Source organism: Anabrus simplex, chromosome 6 (assembly GCF_040414725.1).
Source record: "Anabrus simplex isolate iqAnaSimp1 chromosome 6, ASM4041472v1, whole genome shotgun sequence".
NCBI lineage: Eukaryota > Metazoa > Arthropoda > Insecta > Orthoptera > Tettigoniidae > Anabrus > Anabrus simplex.
The window spans coordinates 348,518,241-348,538,378 of NC_090270.1; the positions used below are offsets into that span (position 1 = coordinate 348,518,241).

A 20,138-nucleotide genomic window follows, 5' to 3' on the forward strand; every position below is an offset into this window, starting at 1 on the left:
CCCTTGCCTCGTCCTGACATGATGCTCTGCTAGTCTGCTTCGCACCAAATGGTATTTTGCAGCCTTGTGACCACCAGTTTTGTACTCTGGCAGGTTACGCGAGGCAGCGAGCCAGCCAATGAGGCTGCAGCTAGTTCGCCCCCATTGGCTAGTACGACACAGGCGTTTTCTTTCAAATACACGCTGAAACCGGGTGCCCCCAGCCAGCCAGCAGCCAGCCTAGCCAGCCATTCCAGGCCTAGCACTCTGCCTGGACGGAGCCATACCATCTCGGCTCCGCATTTCTTACCAAGGGTGGTTGTTCACTGCAGCTCCAGCCAAGACTCCCAGCAAGATGGCCGCCAAGTCCGGAGCTCTCCAGCTCCCACCGCCACAGCAGAGGCCATATCACTCAGCGCTCGCCCGCTACTGCGAGCAGCCAATCACAGCTCTCCGCCAAGACCCAGCCACGAATCACTGCTCCAGGCTACCGGCACCAAGTCTCACGCAAGTCTGGCAGCCTACTACCAAGTCCAGGGCATCATTCGAGCAAATTTGTCACCGTGAGCCGTGCGTCCTGACTTCGCAACTTGTCGGTGGCGTTAACCACTTAAAAAACTACCCCTGTTGCGACTTAGGCGCCGGCTCACCAGCTTCCAGGTCCGCCCAGTGCGTTTGACCCCATCACGTCCCCCTGAAATACAATGGGGCTCCCTGGCTCCCCTCAGGTTGGGGGTCTACAGGGTACGTGCTCTATGGCAACCTGTAGCTACCTGCCCACTGGCAACCAATCTGGGGTACCTGGCCCCCATTTTTCCCAGCCAAGAGTTTCCGTCTAGGCTCCACACCGCCAAGCCCAGCCAAGTCAAGCCTGCAAACGTGGTCTGTGGCTCCGAAAACGGAACCTCGGCTCATCATCGGACTGAGCGCTCCCTGTCCCCCCCCCCGCAGTTGTGCGGCTACCATACGGCAACTAGCGTGGTAGGTGCGCAGGTCACTCATGTCCTTCATAATCATCGGACTGAGCGCTCCCTGTCCCCCCCCCCGCAGTTGTGCGGCTACCATACGGCAACTTGTGGGGTGGGTGCGCAGGTCACTCATGTCCATCATAATCATCCCTCTCATCCCACCTGTCCCCCCCCCCTGTTGTACGGTCCCCATACGGCAACTTGTGGGGTGGGTGCGCAGGTCACCCATGTCCATCATAATCATCCCTCTCATCCTCACATGCCCAGGAATCCGCCCAGCTTCCACTACAGGGCCCCCTCGGTGGATCGAGTAGCCGAGACCCTGTAATCCTAAATCTACTCTTCCAGCTCCCACCTCCCTGCCAATTATCCAAGGCCATGAAACCCAGCACACATGACCCAGTCAAGAGTCATCCCTTCCTCACTACATGCCTTCTTCACCCACACTTGAATACATGCCACACCATAACCCTGCTACCAAGCATTAGTAACTTGAGCACTATTAGTTAAGCGAAGAGGGGGTTTTTTCATCTCTGACGTGGCGAACCTGTTTTCTCCACGACAGATTGCTTTTCCCCCACTAGTGTATTGCGCGATTTTAGAGATGTTTTCCGACTTTGGAGACTTCGCAGAGACCGATGAGTAAGGAGGCCTATGTGCGCCTCGGGACTCTCGAGAAATAGATATCAACAAAAAAAAAAAAAAAAAAAAAAAAAAAAAAAAGGTGCCCCCAGCCATTCGTTTGGATTCTCAGTAGCTACACGAGACAACCATGCCTCCTAAGACTAGCGGAAAGGCCGCCAAGAAAGCCGGCAAGGCCCAGAAGAACATCTCCAAGGGAGATAAGAAGAAGAAGCGCAAGAGGAAGGAGAGCTACGCCATCTACATCTACAAAGTACTTAAACAGGTACACCCTGATACTGGCATCTCCAGCAAGGCGATGAGCATCATGAACAGCTTCGTCAACGACATCTTCGAGCGTATCGCCGCGGAGGCTTCCCGTCTGGCCCACTACAACAAGCGCTCCACCATCACTAGTTGGGAGATCCAGACTGCCGTCCGTCTCTTGCTGCCCGGAGAGCTGGCCAAGCACGCCGTCAGCGAGGGCACCAAGGCAGTCACCAAATACACCAGCTCCAAGTAAGGAGCTACAGGGAATAACCACCCTTCTTAAGAAACGGCCCTTTTCAGGGCCACCACACCTTTAAAAAAAAGAGCAGTTGTGTTAGCCTCTTACCCTTAAGCAAACCAAAGGCAAGTTAAAAGGGGGACATCACATCAAAGTGGTTAGCATTGTTACTTTAAGGTCAAAAGAAATTAGAAAACCTCATAATAATAATAATAATAATAATAATAATAATAATAATAATAATAATAATAATAATAATAATAATAATCGTCGTCGTTAACACCATCATAGCCGGACGGATTATTCAGTCCTTTTGCCGCTTGAAACGACAATCGCACCGCCGTCAAGAACAACAACAACTACTACTACTACTACTACTACTACTACTACCACTACCACGGGGCCCTGGGTCTTTCTTTCTTTTCTTTCTTGAGGAGATTGGTTGGGATTGAATGTAGGCCCTGGGTCGAGTTGGGGTTAGGTTACGACGAAGTGAGGTTAAAACTACTCGGGTTAGGTTCCGCCGCGCCCCGCCGCGCGCGCTCAGTACCGCCCTCGTACGCTCCTCCATCGCGATCTCCGAGCAAAGTCTCGTCTCGACAACGCGCCCGCCCACCTCCAAAGAATAAATAACCGTTGCCTTCTGTACACATGCATCAATGAAGACTTCCTTTCTCGCCAACGGCCATACCATGTTGAATACACCGGTTCTCGTCCGATCACCGCAGTTAAGCAACATTGGGCGTGGTCAGTACTTGGATGGGTGACCGCTTGGGAACACCACGTGCCGTTGGCTCAATTCCCTTTTTACCTACTATTCTGATCTCTAAATAACCCTTTATCATCAACTTTAGCCTTACGGCTGCACAAATGTCGAAATTGATCGATTTTTGTTACATGTGAAACTAACCAGATGTTCTTAACTTTCCAACATGATTCAAGTTTATTGTAGATACTTAACTTCCTCCGAGGTGCCCGCCTAACCTGACCTGATGATGATGATGATGATGATGATGATGATGATGATGATGATGATGATGATGATGCGAGAGAGAGAGAGAGAGAGAGAGAGAGAGAGAGAGAGAGAGAGAGAGAGAGAGAGAGTGTGTGTGTGTGTGTGTGTGTGTGTGTGTGTGTGTGTGTGTGTGCTGTTATTTTTCTTTTAGGTTAGTGCAGCATAGTGTGCCCTGTCTGTAGGCGGCCCCTCACGGATTCTTAACTCTTCATTCTACTACGTCCTATTTCGCGTAAGATTACAGGTAAGAAGGGTAATCAGTGCCAGGGCGGAACGTGGGTTCGAATCTCCCTGCCCGCCAAGAAAATCGCGAGGAAGATGGTTTCCAAACAACGTCATCGACACTGTCGTGATAACAATGAAAGCCGTGTCCTAGCAACCGCACGCCGCATGTAGCAGCCCTTCAAAGAGGCGAAAAATGATTTCATTTTATGTTCTTTCAGGTAAGATAAGATACTATCGCTGACCCGTTGATATAACGACGACGTTCGGTAATAAGTTGCAAGTCTGTTGTGCGCTATTTTCTGCAGGTAACTGGGCGTCTCTCATAAGCTTGCTTACGAACGATGATGTACTAGTGCAGGAGAGTGACCCTTGTGCGCGTGTTCCGACAAATCGTAGCATTGACTCCCAGGACTTTGCATTTCTACCTAAGATGAGACGGTTTCCTAATAAGACTGAGAAAGTAACGTTTTCAACGACAAGTGTTAGTTGAAAGTGTCGTGACGTTTTAGGTTAGGTGACGTGAGGAAAGTGCTCGATTTCAGTAGCCTGCACGTCGGCTGACCGACCTTTCGGCAAGTGATGAATTCCATAGAACTAACCTCAACTCCCCATATCATTACCGTTACCGTCCTGGATTTAAATAGGCCATTCTGAGCTCAACTTGGCGAGTTCGATTCCGGTTCACTCCCTTGGTATTTGAATGGCCAAATACGTCGGCCTCATGCCTGTAGATTTACGGGCACGTAAAATAGAAGAACTCCTGCGGGACAAAATTTCGCCTCAGCGGCGTCTCCGGAAACGGTAAATAGTAGTTAGTGGGGCGTAAAGTAAATAACATTTTTCACTACCTACCACTACTACTTCCTGTTAGGCCGGTAGGGATTTTTCGTACTTCGGCAATAATACGTCCATTTGCCCAGCACCTGAACACTGCGTACCTGTACGTCCTACTTTTTCCTCCTTACCTTAGTACTACCGGTTAGAATTCAAAGAATAGGGAGGTTAGGTATCCTGCGTCTAACACGGTCGCCCTTTCACTGCTACCCGGGTCCTATATCCTCTTTTCTGCTGAAGACAAACACCTCAACTTCTCTTCTTAATGTTAATAACTACAATCATCATCTTCATTACCTGATTGCTTTCACGAGTTCGCAGGAATTGATAGGCCTAGAATGGAGACCCTGTACTAAGACATGATTGCAGCGAACCGAGAAAAGGGGCATAAACTGATCGTGGATCTGCTAACTTCAAGCTAAATTACGCACACTTTTATCATCACCAGTCTTGAAAACTGGGAAGGAGGCCTGCATCTTCTCATTACAGGGTAGATGCTAGATATTTCGGGTGCAATATACTGCAGGTTAGGCTTGGATCACCTAAACTAATTAAGAAAAAATAAAAATCTTGAGGTACCGTACCGGTACTGGTCTGGTCTAGTCATACGAAGAGTAACCCTAGCGCAGCTGGCCTAAAAATCATCAGGTCCCTTTACGCATATCCTCCCATGAATGTAAATGACTCGGTATCCCTCATTACGGTACTTCAATTGATATTTGAGGGAAGAGGACTCTTAAACCTCCTGTTTTCTTCACAGGGTATTCTTTTACAGCACAAACTTGAGTAATAGTAGTAGTAGTAGTAGTAGTAGTAGTAGTAGTAGTAGTAGAAGAAGAAGAAGAAGAAGAAGGAAGGAAGGAAGGAAGGAAGGAAGGAAGGAAGGAAGGAAGGAAGGAAGGAAGGAAGGAAGGAAGGAAGGAAGGTTGTAGTCAGGAAGGGCATCCAGCCGTATAATCACACCGAATCCACATGGCGAGAGAAGTTGTGTTAACCGTGCATCTACCCTCTGTTAGATCCTTCCTTCCTTCCTTCCTTCCTTCCTTCCTTCCTTCCTGATTTCCATCTGCAAGTAAGAATTGAACGTCCAACGTGTTAACCCAACACGTATTCCTGCAATTCCCGGCGTCGTTCGGACCAGGAGAAAGAAAGAAAGAAAGAAAGAAAGAAAGAAAGAAAGAAAGAAAGAAAGAAAGAAAGAAAGAGAGAAAGAAAAAGTTCCTTACACGTCGAAAGGGACATAGCATTCTCGCGGTTTCGCACTTTACTGACCTTATTCTTTTTTGAGGTTAGGTATGCCGCTGTACTTGTAAGTCAAAGAAGTAATTGCGTAGCCTTTTTGTAATTACATTCGACGTAACCTCAAACTTTAATACTATTATTTGATGTCAGTTCACGCGATCGTCTTCGTTCTATGCTGCTAATAGTGTGATCGATTCTCGGCGCAGCCAGTAGGTTATTTTAAGGAGGCATACTCTCACTTAATGGCAGCTTTGAAACCAAAGGTCGGTTACGAAAGTTAGGTAAAAGTCGTCGTCGTCGACATAGTAGTAGCGGTAGTTGTTTTTTTTTTAATAGCCTTAGCCTACTGTTGTTGTTTGTTGTTTGAGTCACCAGTCCGTAGACTGGTTTGATGCAGCCCTCCACGCCACCCTATCCTGTGCCAACCTTTTCGTTTCTATGTAACTATTGCATCCTACATGTGCTTGTCATGTCCGTACCTTGGTCTACCCCTACAGTTCTTACCGCCTACACATCGTTCTAAAACCAACTGAATAAGTCCTGGGTGTCTTAAGATGGGTCCTATCATTGTATCTCTTGTTCTCATCCAATTTTTTCTGAAGTTGTTCTCTGTAGGCAGCTCCCTCGGAAGCTTCTGTCTACCTCAAGCTGTCCAACTTGAGGGAGGACGCGATCGGCTGTAATATTGGAACAATTAGTAATACCGCCTGGTGTAGATATACTATATATGGGCTTCTTTTCGATTGTGAATAGGCCTAGAGATATTCGGTCCTGGCTTTGTTGCCCGGGGTAGGCGGGACGTTTCTACCAGGCTGTGCTTCCCTCCTACAGGTCAGGGACAAAGTCTTTCGTGAGACTTAACCGGCTGTCTTCCGGTCTGGGCCTTTAGGTACGCCCTGAAATACACCTAGACGTTCTAGGATTCCTCTTTAACTAGGCTTCTCTTCTCTTCCCTTACAAGGGCCTTAAAACAGCAGGAAGTGAGAGAGGGTACCTGACCGTGAGGCAAGTGCCTATGGCCCTAAATACTGCGACTAAAATGAACTTAAAGAGCTAGCAAGAGACCTGGAATCTGACAAGTCGTGGAAACTAGTCCCTAATTTATATGTTTCCTTCTTTATGCCCTTTTATGCAATGCTATTAGAGGCAGATTACGGTGGGTCTCCTTGCTACTGCAGAAATCCACCTGAAGGCCGAACGTCCCTTGCTCTCATTCGAAAGTGGCTAGAGTCCACGAACAGTTCTCTGCCTTGGCAGCTAGAGGAAGGATGGGACTTCCTTCAGGTAAGCGGTGGTCGCTCCCGGGGGCGTCGCGACGACGGCGGCTGCCCCTAAATGTCGGCATGGAGAGGGAGCTGAGGAAATGCTGTCCATGGAACACACCTGCGCCAGGACGCCCTGAACAAGGCGGGCAGCACTTCTTTCATTTGAGGAGCAGCATTAATCCTTTGGCTATCCCTTCCTACCTTGAACTGAACCTTCCGCCGCCCCCACGGGACGCAGGGTGCACGAGAAAGGAGCTAGGAAGCACGTCCCCAACTTATCGCCGCGCAGCCCACCCGACAGCTAGCCACTGCTGTTTCCTGCGCGGTCCGAGTAGCCTGATACACTCCGCCATTCGGGAAAATTTAACACATTCGCACCGTGACCATGGCTGACACTGCAACAGCATCGGCAGCATCCGCACCCGCCTCGGCTCCGGCCCAGGCGTCGCCCAAGAAGAACAAGGCTTCCGCATCCAAGAAACCTCGCACCAAGCCTGCACATCCGAAAACCTCCGAGATGGTGGGCAGTGCCATCAAGAGCCTCAAGGAGCGAGGTGGATCTTCTCTCCAAGCTATCAAGAAGTACATCTCTGCCAACTACAAGGTGGACTCTGAGAAGCTGGCCCCATTCATCAAGAAGTACCTGAAATCTGCTGTGGCTTCCGGAGAGCTGGTCCAGACCAAGGGGAAGGGAGCTTCAGGTTCCTTCAAACTCGCCTCAGCTGCCAAGCCGGAGAAAGCCAGCGCAGCCCCTGTCAAGCGGTCCGCCGCCCCCAAGGAGAAGCGCATCCCCAAGGCGAAGAAGGCTGGGGGAGCCAAGGCTGCAGCCAAGAAAGCCATTTCCAAAAAGCCTGCTGAGAAGAAGAAGGCAGCTCCTGCTCCCAAACCAAAGCAGAAGGCTCCTTCCAAGGCTAAGAAGGCCGCCAAGGTGCCCACTAAGAAACCTAAGGCACCTAAGCCTAAAAAGGCCGCTAAGCCCAAGGCCTCGCCTAAAAAGGCACCTGCAAAAAGGAAGTGAGAACCCTCGAGGTTCTTACACTACCCGTGCACCTCTTGCTCTCACGAGAGCGGAGGTTGCAAAAACGGCCCTTATCAGGGCCATCACCTTCTTTCTAAAAGAGCCTATGAAGTCTTTGAATGTGAACCCTGGCCTCTCTCCTACCTCTGTCTCATAAAGAGGCAAGTGTGCACAAGTGCCCCACTACTCTCTTATTATTATTATTATTATTATTATTATTATTATTATTATTATTATTATTATTATTATTATTATTATTATTTAGTATTTTCTTTACTGTTATTGCACTTGGAGTTTTCCTTAATCCCCTTGGCACAACAACCACCATCAAGATTTATATACTTTGTTATTATTATTATTATTATTATTATTATCAACATCGCCTTTATTATTCAGTATTTTCTTTACTATGATTGCTCTAGGACTCTTCGCATCGTCCTGTGGAATAAAAAATAAAATAAAAAAACCCACCGCCATCCAGATGTATATACTTTGTCGTTGTTGTTATTATTATTATTATTATTATTATTATTATTAAGTTTTGTGTCTACTGCGCTTGCACTTGGAAGGTTCACATCATCCCCTGGAAACAACAACAACCACCACCACCACCATCATCATCATCAAGATTTATATTATTATTATTTATTTCCTTTTAAAGAATATTTTAATTCACTGCCCGTGCTAGCTCAGAGACTACGACTGCTCTTTCTGGGATATTTTGGTGGCCCTGAAAAGGGCCGTTTGGTGAAAGGTCCAGCGTTAAGCTAGCTCTGGACTTAGGCACGCTCCCCTCGGATGCGGCGGGCGAGCTGGATGTCCTTTGGCATGATGGTGACACGCTTGGCATGGATGGCACACAAGTTGGTGTCTTCGAAAAGACCCACCAGGTAGGCTTCGCTGGCCTCCTGCAAGGCCATGACGGCCGAGCTCTGGAAGCGCAGGTCGGTCTTGAAGTCCTGAGCTATTTCTCTCACGAGCCGCTGGAAAGGCAGCTTGCGGATGAGCAGCTCGGTGCTCTTCTGGTAGCGCCTGATCTCACGGAGGGCCACGGTACCGGGCCTGTACCGATGAGGCTTCTTCACTCCACCCGTGGCAGGCGCGCTCTTACGGGCAGCCTTGGTTGCCAGCTGCTTGCGGGGGGCCTTGCCTCCGGTGGATTTACGTGCAGTCTGCTTCGTCCGGGCCATGACGTACGGTACTCACTGTCGACACGCTGCAGGGAGAATAACAGGAGCTCGCTCCCGCTCGCCTTGTTTTATTCCTTCGCTTCCCCCTCCCTGTGCTGCTGCAGCGCTGCCATTCGCTAGCCAGTTGCCGACGTCACCGGGGCCAGGCTCGTTCAACAAAAGCACAGGCAAAAGCGGGGCCTGGCACATTCGAGCTCTGAACTCGCTGTTGTACTGATCTACCATGACCGGACGAGGCAAGGGAGGAAAGGGACTCGGCAAAGGAGGCGCCAAGCGTCACAGGAAGGTGCTCCGAGACAACATCCAGGGCATCACCAAGCCTGCCATCAGACGTCTCGCCCGCAGAGGTGGGGTCAAGCGTATCTCGGGCCTAATCTACGAGGAGACTCGTGGCGTGCTCAAGGTTTTCCTGGAGAACGTCATCCGGGATGCCGTAACATACACCGAGCACGCCAAGAGGAAGACCGTGACCGCCATGGACGTAGTGTACGCCCTCAAGAGACAGGGACGTACCCTTTACGGTTTCGGCGGTTAGATCTCTTCCGAGCGTGCTCCCGGCAGGGGGCATGCAGTGTTTAAAAAAAACGGCCCTTTTCAGGGCCACCACTTACCTCTCAAAAGAGCTTTGTGTCCCGTGTCCAGTACTCCTCTAGCATTGCTTGTGCAGCACTTCTTCCTAGGAGGTACTGTACTGTACTGTACTGTACAGTACACTTCTCCTCGAGCCCTGCAGAGAAGAAAATATGCCCTCAACGTTAGTAATGAAGTCTAGTCTGAAGTTTATTTTTAATGGACACTAGATATCTGTATCTGATCCTCTTTCTTTCTTTCTTTCTTTCTTTCTTTCTTTCTTTCTTTCTTTCTTTCATTCAGAAACTAATCACTTGGCTTCTTTCTAAATAAATAAATAAATAAATAAATAAATAAATAAATGCTAAAACGTGCCTATTCCTCTGGTTCATTCTACTCTGATAACCTACTCCAGTTTTGAAGGTTATACCGTAAACTGGTATGATATTAAAAGTACTTCTTATGCAACCTTCCTTCCTTCCTTCCTTCCTTCCTTCCTTCCTTCCTTCCTTCCTTCCTTCCTTCCTTCCTTCCTTCAATTAATGAACTGTGTAATATATCATTAAGTTGGCTAGGCTATTTTCTGTCCTAAACACTAAATTCCAGCATCTGTTGCTACTGAAGGGACACTAAACACAATTCTTCTCTTTGCTGTTGTTGTTCTTGGTTTCACTATTATTATTATTATTATTATTATTATTATTATTATTATTATTATTATTAGAGACCTGTATGTACTGTACTGTACTGTACTGCTCTTTCTCTTTTGACACCTCCTTTACTACTGAGCAATAAAGCCTGACAAGCAACTCTTTCCTTAACCAGCTGGTGGCCCTGAAAAGGGCCGTTTTTTAAATTTTTGCCTGGGAAACCAAGGCTAAGGCAATTAAGCCTTCTTCTCGGTCTTCTTGGGCAGGAGCACTGCCTGAATATTGGGCAGCACACCTCCCTGGGCAATGGTCACACCAGACAGGAGTTTGTTTAACTCCTCATCATTACGTATGGCCAACTGCAAGTGACGGGGGATGATCCTCGTCTTCTTGTTGTCACGGGCTGCATTGCCTGCCAACTCAAGAACTTCAGCAGCCAGGTACTCCATGACCGCAGCCAGGTACACGGGAGCACCAGCACCCACTCGCTCTGCATAGTTTCCCTTGCGGAGGAGACGGTGGATACGCCCGACAGGAAACTGCAGGCCTGCACGGCTGGAACGGCTTTTGGACTTGCCCTTAACTTTTCCTCCCTTGCCTCGTCCTGACATGATGCTCTGCTAGTCTGCTTCGCACCAAATGGTATTTTGCAGCCTTGTGACCACCAGTTTTGTACTCTGGCAGGTTACGCGAGGCAGCGAGCCAGCCAATGAGGCTGCAGCTAGTTCGCCCCCATTGGCTAGTACGACACAGGCGTTTTCTTTCAAATACACGCTGAAACCGGGTGCCCCCAGCCAGCCAGCAGCCAGCCAGCCTAGCATTCCAGGCCTAGCACTCTGCCTGGACGGAGCCATACCATCTCGGCTCCGCGTTTCTTACCAAGGGTGGTTGTTCACTGCAGCTCCAGCCAAGACTCCCAGCAAGATGGCCGCCAAGTCCGGAGCTCTCCAGCTCCCACCGCCACAGCAGAGGCCATATCACTCAGCGCTCGCCCGCTACTGCGAGCAGCCAATCACAGCTCTCCGCCAAGACCCAGCCACGAATCACTGCTCCAGGCTACCGGCACCAAGTCTCACGCAAGTCTGGCAGCCTACTACCAAGTCCAGGGCATCATTCGAGCAAATTTGTCACCGTGAGCCGTGCGTCCTGACTTCGCAACTTGTCGGTGGCGTTAACCACTTAAAAAACTACCCCTGTTGCGACTTAGGCGCCGGCTCACCAGCTTCCAGGTCCGCCCAGTGCGTTTGACCCCATCACGTCCCCCTGAAATACAATGGGGCTCCCTGGCTCCCCTCAGGTTGGGGGTCTACAGGGTACGTGCTCTTTGGCAACCTGTAGCTACCTGCCCACTGGCAACCAATCTGGGGTACCTGGCCCCCATTTTTCCCAGCCAAGAGTTTCCGTCTAGGCTCCACACCGCCAAGCCCAGCCAAGTCAAGCCTGCAAACGTGGTCTGTGGCTCCGAAAACGGAACCTCGGCTCATCATCGGACTGAGCGCTCCCTGTCCCCCCCCCCGCAGTTGTGCGGCTACCATACGGCAACTAGCGTGGTAGGTGCGCAGGTCACTCATGTCCTTCATAATCATCGGACTGAGCGCTCCCTGTCCCCCCCCCCGCAGTTGTGCGGCTACCATACGGCAACTTGTGGGGTGGGTGCGCAGGTCACTCATGTCCATCATAATCATCCCTCTCATCCCACCTGTCCCCCCCCCCTGTTGTACGGTCCCCATACGGCAACTTGTGGGGTGGGTGTGCAGGTCACCCATGTCCATCATAATCATCCCTCTCATCCTCACATGCCCAGGAATCCGCCCAGCTTCCACTACAGGGCCCCCTCGGTGGATCGAGTAGCCGAGACCCTGTAATCCTAAATCTACTCTTCCAGCTCTCACCTCCCTGCCAATTATCCAAGGCCATGAAACCCAGCACACATGACCCAGTCAAGAGTCATCCCTTCCTCACTACATGCCTTCTTCACCCACACCTGAATACATGCCACACCATAACCCTGCTACCAAGCATTAGTAACTTGAGCACTATTAGTTAAGCGAAGAGGGGGTTTTTTCATCTCTGACGTGGCGAACCTGTTTTCTCCACGACAGATTGCTTTTCCCCCACTAGTGTATTGCGCGATTTTAGAGATGTTTTCCGACTTTCGGAGACTTCGCAGAGACCGATGAGTAAGGAGGCCTATGTGCGCCTCGGGACTCTCGAGAAATAGATATCAAAAAAAAAAAAAAAAAAAAAAGGTGCCCCCAGCCATTCGTTTGGATTCTCAGTAGCTACACGAGACAACCATGCCTCCTAAGACTAGCGGAAAGGCCGCCAAGAAAGCCGGCAAGGCCCAGAAGAACATCTCCAAGGGAGATAAGAAGAAGAAGCGCAAGAGGAAGGAGAGCTACGCCATCTACATCTACAAAGTACTTAAACAGGTACACCCTGATACTGGCATCTCCAGCAAGGCGATGAGCATCATGAACAGCTTCGTCAACGACATCTTCGAGCGTATCGCCGCGGAGGCTTCCCGTCTGGCCCACTACAACAAGCGCTCCACCATCACTAGTCGGGAGATCCAGACTGCCGTCCGTCTCTTGCTGCCCGGAGAGCTGGCCAAGCACGCCGTCAGCGAGGGCACCAAGGCAGTCACCAAATACACCAGCTCCAAGTAAGGAGCTACAGGGAATAACCACCCTTCTTAAGAAACGGCCCTTTTCAGGGCCACCACACCTTTAAAAAAAAGAGCAGTTGTGTTAGCCTCTTACCCTTAAGCAAACCAAAGGCAAGTTAAAAGGGGGACATCACATCAAAGTGGTTAGCATTGTTACTTTAAGGTCAAAAGAAATTAGAAAACCTCATAATAATAATAATAATAATAATAATAATAATAATAATAATAATAATAATAATAATAATAATAATCGTCGTCGTTAACACCATCATAGCCGGACGGATTATTCAGTCCTTTTGCCGCTTGAAACGACAATCGCACCGCCGTCAAGAACAACAACAACTACTACTACTACTACTACTACTACTACTACCACTACCACGGGGCCCTGGGTCTTTCTTTCTTTTCTTTCTTGAGGAGATTGGTTGGGATTGAATGTAGGCCCTGGGTCGAGTTGGGGTTAGGTTACGACGAAGTGAGGTTAAAACTACTCGGGTTAGGTTCCGCCGCGCCCCGCCGCGCGCGCTCAGTACCGCCCTCGTACGCTCCTCCATCGCGATCTCCGAGCAAAGTCTCGTCTCGACAACGCGCCCGCCCACCTCCAAAGAATAAATAACCGTTGCCTTCTGTACACATGCATCAATGAAGACTTCCTTTCTCGCCAACGGCCATACCATGTTGAATACACCGGTTCTCGTCCGATCACCGCAGTTAAGCAACATTGGGCGTGGTCAGTACTTGGATGGGTGACCGCTTGGGAACACCACGTGCCGTTGGCTCAATTCCCTTTTTACCTACTATTCTGATCTCTAAATAACCCTTTATCATCAACTTTAGCCTTACGGCTGCACAAATGTCGAAATTGATCGATTTTTGTTACATGTGAAACTAACCAGATGTTCTTAACTTTCCAACATGATTCAAGTTTATTGTAGATACTTAACTTCCTCCGAGGTGCCCGCCTAACCTGACCTGATGATGATGATGATGATGATGATGATGATGATGATGATGATGATGATGATGATGCGAGAGAGAGAGAGAGAGAGAGAGAGAGAGAGAGAGAGAGAGAGAGAGAGAGAGAGTGTGTGTGTGTGTGTGTGTGTGTGTGTGTGTGTGTGTGCTGTTATTTTTCTTTTAGGTTAGTGCAGCATAGTGTGCCCTGTCTGTAGGCGGCCCCTCACGGATTCTTAACTCTTCATTCTACTACGTCCTATTTCGCGTAAGATTACAGGTAAGAAGGGTAATCAGTGCCAGGGCGGAACGTGGGTTCGAATCTCCCTGCCCGCCAAGAAAATCGCGAGGAAGATGGTTTCCAAACAACGTCATCGACACTGTCGTGATAACAATGAAAGCCGTGTCCTAGCAACCGCACGCCGCATGTAGCAGCCCTTCAAAGAGGCGAAAAATGATTTCATTTTATGTTCTTTCAGGTAAGATAAGATACTATCGCTGACCCGTTGATATAACGACGACGTTCGGTAATAAGTTGCAAGTCTGTTGTGCGCTATTTTCTGCAGGTAACTGGGCGTCTCTCATAAGCTTGCTTACGAACGATGATGTACTAGTGCAGGAGAGTGACCCTTGTGCGCGTGTTCCGACAAATCGTAGCATTGACTCCCAGGACTTTGCATTTCTACCTAAGATGAGACGGTTTCCTAATAAGACTGAGAAAGTAACGTTTTCAACGACAAGTGTTAGTTGAAAGTGTCGTGACGTTTTAGGTTAGGTGACGTGAGGAAAGTGCTCGATTTCAGTAGCCTGCACGTCGGCTGACCGACCTTTCGGCAAGTGATGAATTCCATAGAACTAACCTCAACTCCCCATATCATTACCGTTACCGTCCTGGATTTAAATAGGCCATTCTGAGCTCAACTTGGCGAGTTCGATTCCGGTTCACTCCCTTGGTATTTGAATGGCCAAATACGTCGGCCTCATGCCTGTAGATTTACGGGCACGTAAAATAGAAGAACTCCTGCGGGACAAAATTTCGCCTCAGCGGCGTCTCCGGAAACGGTAAATAGTAGTTAGTGGGGCGTAAAGTAAATAACATTTTTCACTACCTACCACTACTACTTCCTGTTAGGCCGGTAGGGATTTTTCGTACTTCGGCAATAATACGTCCATTTGCCCAGCACCTGAACACTGCGTACCTGTACGTCCTACTTTTTCCTCCTTACCTTAGTACTACCGGTTAGAATTCAAAGAATAGGGAGGTTAGGTATCCTGCGTCTAACACGGTCGCCCTTTCACTGCTACCCGGGTCCTATATCCTCTTTTCTGCTGAAGACAAACACCTCAACTTCTCTTCTTAATGTTAATAACTACAATCATCATCTTCATTACCTGATTGCTTTCACGAGTTCGCAGGAATTGATAGGCCTAGAATGGAGACCCTGTACTAAGACATGATTGCAGCGAACCGAGAAAAGGGGCATAAACTGATCGTGGATCTGCTAACTTCAAGCTAAATTACGCACACTTTTATCATCACCAGTCTTGAAAACTGGGAAGGAGGCCTGCATCTTCTCATTACAGGGTAGATGCTAGATATTTCGGGTGCAATATACTGCAGGTTAGGCTTGGATCACCTAAACTAATTAAGAAAAAATAAAAATCTTGAGGTACCGTACCGGTACTGGTCTGGTCTAGTCATACGAAGAGTAACCCTAGCGCAGCTGGCCTAAAAATCATCAGGTCCCTTTACGCATATCCTCCCATGAATGTAAATGACTCGGTATCCCTCATTACGGTACTTCAATTGATATTTGAGGGAAGAGGACTCTTAAACCTCCTGTTTTCTTCACAGGGTATTCTTTTACAGCACAAACTTGAGTAATAGTAGTAGTAGTAGTAGTAGTAGTAGTAGTAGTAGTAGTAGAAGAAGAAGAAGAAGAAGGAAGGAAGGAAGGAAGGAAGGAAGGAAGGAAGGAAGGAAGGAAGGAAGGAAGGAAGGAAGGAAGGAAGGAAGGAAGGAAGGAAGGTTGTAGTCAGGAAGGGCATCCAGCCGTATAATCACACCGAATCCACATGGCGAGAGAAGTTGTGTTAACCGTGCATCTACCCTCTGTTAGATCCTTCCTTCCTTCCTTCCTTCCTTCCTTCCTTCCTTCCTGATTTCCATCTGCAAGTAAGAATTGAACGTCCAACGTGTTAACCCAACACGTATTCCTGCAATTCCCGGCGTCGTTCGGACCAGGAGAAAGAAAGAAAGAAAGAAAGAAAGAAAGAAAGAAAGAAAGAAAGAAAGAAAGAAAGAAAGAGAGAAAGAAAAAGTTCCTTACACGTCGAAAGGGACATAGCATTCTCGCGGTTTCGCACTTTACTGACCTTATTCTTTTTTGAGGTTAGGTATGCCGCTGTACTTGTAAGTCAAAGAAGTAATTGCGTAGCCTTTTTGTAATTACATTCGACGTAACCTCAAACTTTAATACTATTATTTGATGTCAGTTCACGCGATCGTCTTCGTTCTATGCTGCTAATAGTGTGATCGATTCTCGGCGCAGCCAGTAGGTTATTTTAAGGAGGCATACTCTCACTTAATGGCAGCTTTGAAACCAAAGGTCGGTTACGAAAGTTAGGTAAAAGTCGTCGTCGTCGACATAGTAGTAGCGGTAGTTGTTTTTTTTTTAATAGCCTTAGCCTACTGTTGTTGTTTGTTGTTTGAGTCACCAGTCCGTAGACTGGTTTGATGCAGCCCTCCACGCCACCCTATCCTGTGCCAACCTTTTCGTTTCTATGTAACTATTGCATCCTACATGTGCTTGTCATGTCCGTACCTTGGTCTACCCCTACAGTTCTTACCGCCTACACATCGTTCTAAAACCAACTGAATAAGTCCTGGGTGTCTTAAGATGGGTCCTATCATTGTATCTCTTGTTCTCATCCAATTTTTTCTGAAGTTGTTCTCTGTAGGCAGCTCCCTCGGAAGCTTCTGTCTACCTCAAGCTGTCCAACTTGAGGGAGGACGCGATCGGCTGTAATATTGGAACAATTAGTAATACCGCCTGGTGTAGATATACTATATATGGGCTTCTTTTCGATTGTGAATAGGCCTAGAGATATTCGGTCCTGGCTTTGTTGCCCGGGGTAGGCGGGACGTTTCTACCAGGCTGTGCTTCCCTCCTACAGGTCAGGGACAAAGTCTTTCGTGAGACTTAACCGGCTGTCTTCCGGTCTGGGCCTTTAGGTACGCCCTGAAATACACCTAGACGTTCTAGGATTCCTCTTTAACTAGGCTTCTCTTCTCTTCCCTTACAAGGGCCTTAAAACAGCAGGAAGTGAGAGAGGGTACCTGACCGTGAGGCAAGTGCCTATGGCCCTAAATACTGCGACTAAAATGAACTTAAAGAGCTAGCAAGAGACCTGGAATCTGACAAGTCGTGGAAACTAGTCCCTAATTTATATGTTTCCTTCTTTATGCCCTTTTATGCAATGCTATTAGAGGCAGATTACGGTGGGTCTCCTTGCTACTGCAGAAATCCACCTGAAGGCCGAACGTCCCTTGCTCTCATTCGAAAGTGGCTAGAGTCCACGAACAGTTCTCTGCCTTGGCAGCTAGAGGAAGGATGGGACTTCCTTCAGGTAAGCGGTGGTCGCTCCCGGGGGCGTCGCGACGACGGCGGCTGCCCCTAAATGTCGGCATGGAGAGGGAGCTGAGGAAATGCTGTCCATGGAACACACCTGCGCCAGGACGCCCTGAACAAGGCGGGCAGCACTTCTTTCATTTGAGGAGCAGCATTAATCCTTTGGCTATCCCTTCCTACCTTGAACTGAACCTTCCGCCGCCCCCACGGGACGCAGGGTGCACGAGAAAGGAGCTAGGAAGCACGTCCCCAACTTATCGCCGCGCAGCCCACCCGACAGCTAGCCACTGCTGTTTCCTGCGCGGTCCGAGTAGCCTGATACACTCCGCCATTCGGGAAAATTTAACACATTCACATTCATTCGATTCATCATTCGACATTCATTCGATCAGATCATCAGCTCCCAGCACCAAGCTCCAGAGAGACTAGCACCCTGAAAGCTAGCTCACTACGTCTACTGCGAAACTACGGTACTCAGTACCAACCAAGCAACAAAGCCCAGTCACCAGAGAGCCCCTAGCTCCCGGAGAACAGGCCACCTGCCATACAGCCTGTTCAAATCCAACAATCGACAACTGCCAGCCAAGAATAGGCAGAATCAAGCAAGACTGTGAGCAATTTGTCAGAGCCCTGTATCAGGCAATTTGTCAGAGCCCTCAGTGTGGTCACTGGTTCGGAACTCGTCCCGTTGCGACACGGTAAAACTACACTTGTTCCGACCGTGCCCACTGACCGAGCACCTAACAGCGCGCCGGTCCTCTTATTGAGTTTGACCGTTCCAGTGTTTTATAACAAACACCCAAGTCTCACCTGCCCTAACCCAGCCCTGTCGGGACCACCTCGGTGGACTGAGTAGCCGAGACACCGACCTCCCACTGAAAACCATGGACCCACCCAACTTCAACGAACCACTCTTAATCAGAACCAAGGAACGCTACCCCAGCTCCTACCCCTTCATTTTCCCGCTTCCATATGACCCATACAGTGACATCTCACCCAAACGCCTGTTCCTTCACCGTAAAAACACATATACAGCCATACAACCAGTCCTTCAACACGTACAAATGGCGCAAGAGCTCTGTAATGGATGTATTATATTATTTTCCATTAACAGACAAGCAAGCTACAATGCGATCCTTAAACATCTAAGAACTGAGAACATCCAATACAGAGTCTGCTCCGAACACACCTCAGACATGGAAACAGCCACACGAACAGAACCTGACACTCAACACCAAACAACACAAACAGATAACACCGTAGATGATGCACCCCTCACCTCCCCCCTTCCCCCCCAACCTGAAACCGAGCCCGGGACTGAGACCCTATCAGTCTCACAACCGGGCACGGACACAACACACAAGTACACTCAGACTAGGAGGAGACGTAAAAAATCTGCTCCTAGGACTGCCAGGCAGCCAACACATAAAACCAACACAACAGTGACTCGAACCCACGACCCACCCCGCCCCTCCCTTGTCATACAATGCTTCAACTGCCTTCTACTACACCACTCTGCAGCTACCTGCACTGCGGCCACTCGCTGCAACAGATGTGGCGGCTCACACCGTCACACTGATTGCACGGTACCGCGGGACCAGCCGAGGTGTGCGAACTGCCAAGGCAGTCATGCCGCCTCATTTCCTGGCTGTCCCTTTATCAAGAAGGCAGTGAAGGAACACTACAGACACGCCAAACATCTACAGTCAAGCACTAAACCTACAGTACATACAGCTACCAATACCCTACCTCACTCAAACCCTGGACACTATACCCAACAGCCCAGTTACCAGACCAGACAGGACACCACCACCACCATCCTGAACTTACTTCTAAACCTCATATCTACCCATAACCAGAACCCCCCACCCCCCATGCCCATGCCAAGCAAACAACTCATCATAGACTAAAGTCTCCAAGCATCCCATCCCCGCCAAGTCAGTAAGAACATGTCCTCACTTCCTTAACAGCATAATCACCTCGCTCCTTAAAGCTCCAACTAAACAAAACACTGGAACACTCGGACACCGAAGCGGGTGCACCACAACGAACTGCCGCATTTCCAATGCTGTAAACGTCCACACTTAAATGCTGTATTTCTAAATTAAAGTATCAAAACCACCCGATACTCAGGAATATAAACATATTCCAGCGCACAATCCAGCGGCAAGGCCCGGTTAACCAAGCAACACCGGGCGTGGTCAGGGTTTGGATGGGTGACCATCCAAATTTTACCCTTGCCGCTGGCTCAAAGACAAAAAATTTAGACATTTTCCTAACATCCAGCCATGGCACGCACAGAATAAGGTTGAATTTTCCATAATACCACAAAACCGCACACATAAAACAGTTAAACTTTCACCATTTTATTATTATTATTATTATTATTATTATCACCCAAATATATTTTATTCTTTTTATACTTATTTTCTACAACAGGCCAGGTGAGGAGCGCGGCATAGCGCACCGGTACTGGCACCGCAAAACGGCACTCCCATCAGGGGTGTCCAAACTGAAAATATGGAAATTTAACACATTCGCACCGTGACCATGGCTGACACTGCAACAGCATCGGCAGCATCCGCACCCGCCTCGGCTCCGGCCCAGGCGTCGCCCAAGAAGAACAAGGCTTCCGCATCCAAGAAACCTCGCACCAAGCCTGCACATCCGAAAACCTCCGAGATGGTGGGCAGTGCCATCAAGAGCCTCAAGGAGCGAGGTGGATCTTCTCTCCAAGCTATCAAGAAGTACATCTCTGCCAACTACAAGGTGGACTCTGAGAAGCTGGCCCCATTCATC

At 48.8% G+C, this 20,138-nt stretch overlaps 1 protein-coding gene and 2 non-coding genes across 3 annotated transcripts; all 3 read left to right on the forward strand.

Annotated features, from left to right (window-relative positions):
• Positions 1-334: 334 nt before the first annotated feature.
• Positions 335-2,079, forward strand: LOC137501309 (histone H2B-like; the record flags this gene model as incomplete). Its single annotated transcript, XM_068228311.1, has 2 exons — positions 335-490; positions 1,753-2,079. Coding segments are annotated over exons 1-2 (483 nt in total), but the record flags the coding sequence as incomplete, so codon positions are not given.
• Positions 2,080-2,753: 674 nt separating this feature from the next.
• LOC137501337 (5S ribosomal RNA) lies at positions 2,754-2,872 on the forward strand. The gene has a single exon (XR_011018487.1). It is a non-coding gene; the product is annotated as a 5S ribosomal RNA (ribosomal RNA).
• A 10,541-nt stretch (positions 2,873-13,413) lies between these two features.
• Positions 13,414-13,532, forward strand: LOC137501338 (5S ribosomal RNA). Its single transcript, XR_011018488.1, has one exon. It is a non-coding gene; the product is annotated as a 5S ribosomal RNA (ribosomal RNA).
• The last annotated feature ends 6,606 nt before the right edge of the window (positions 13,533-20,138 follow it).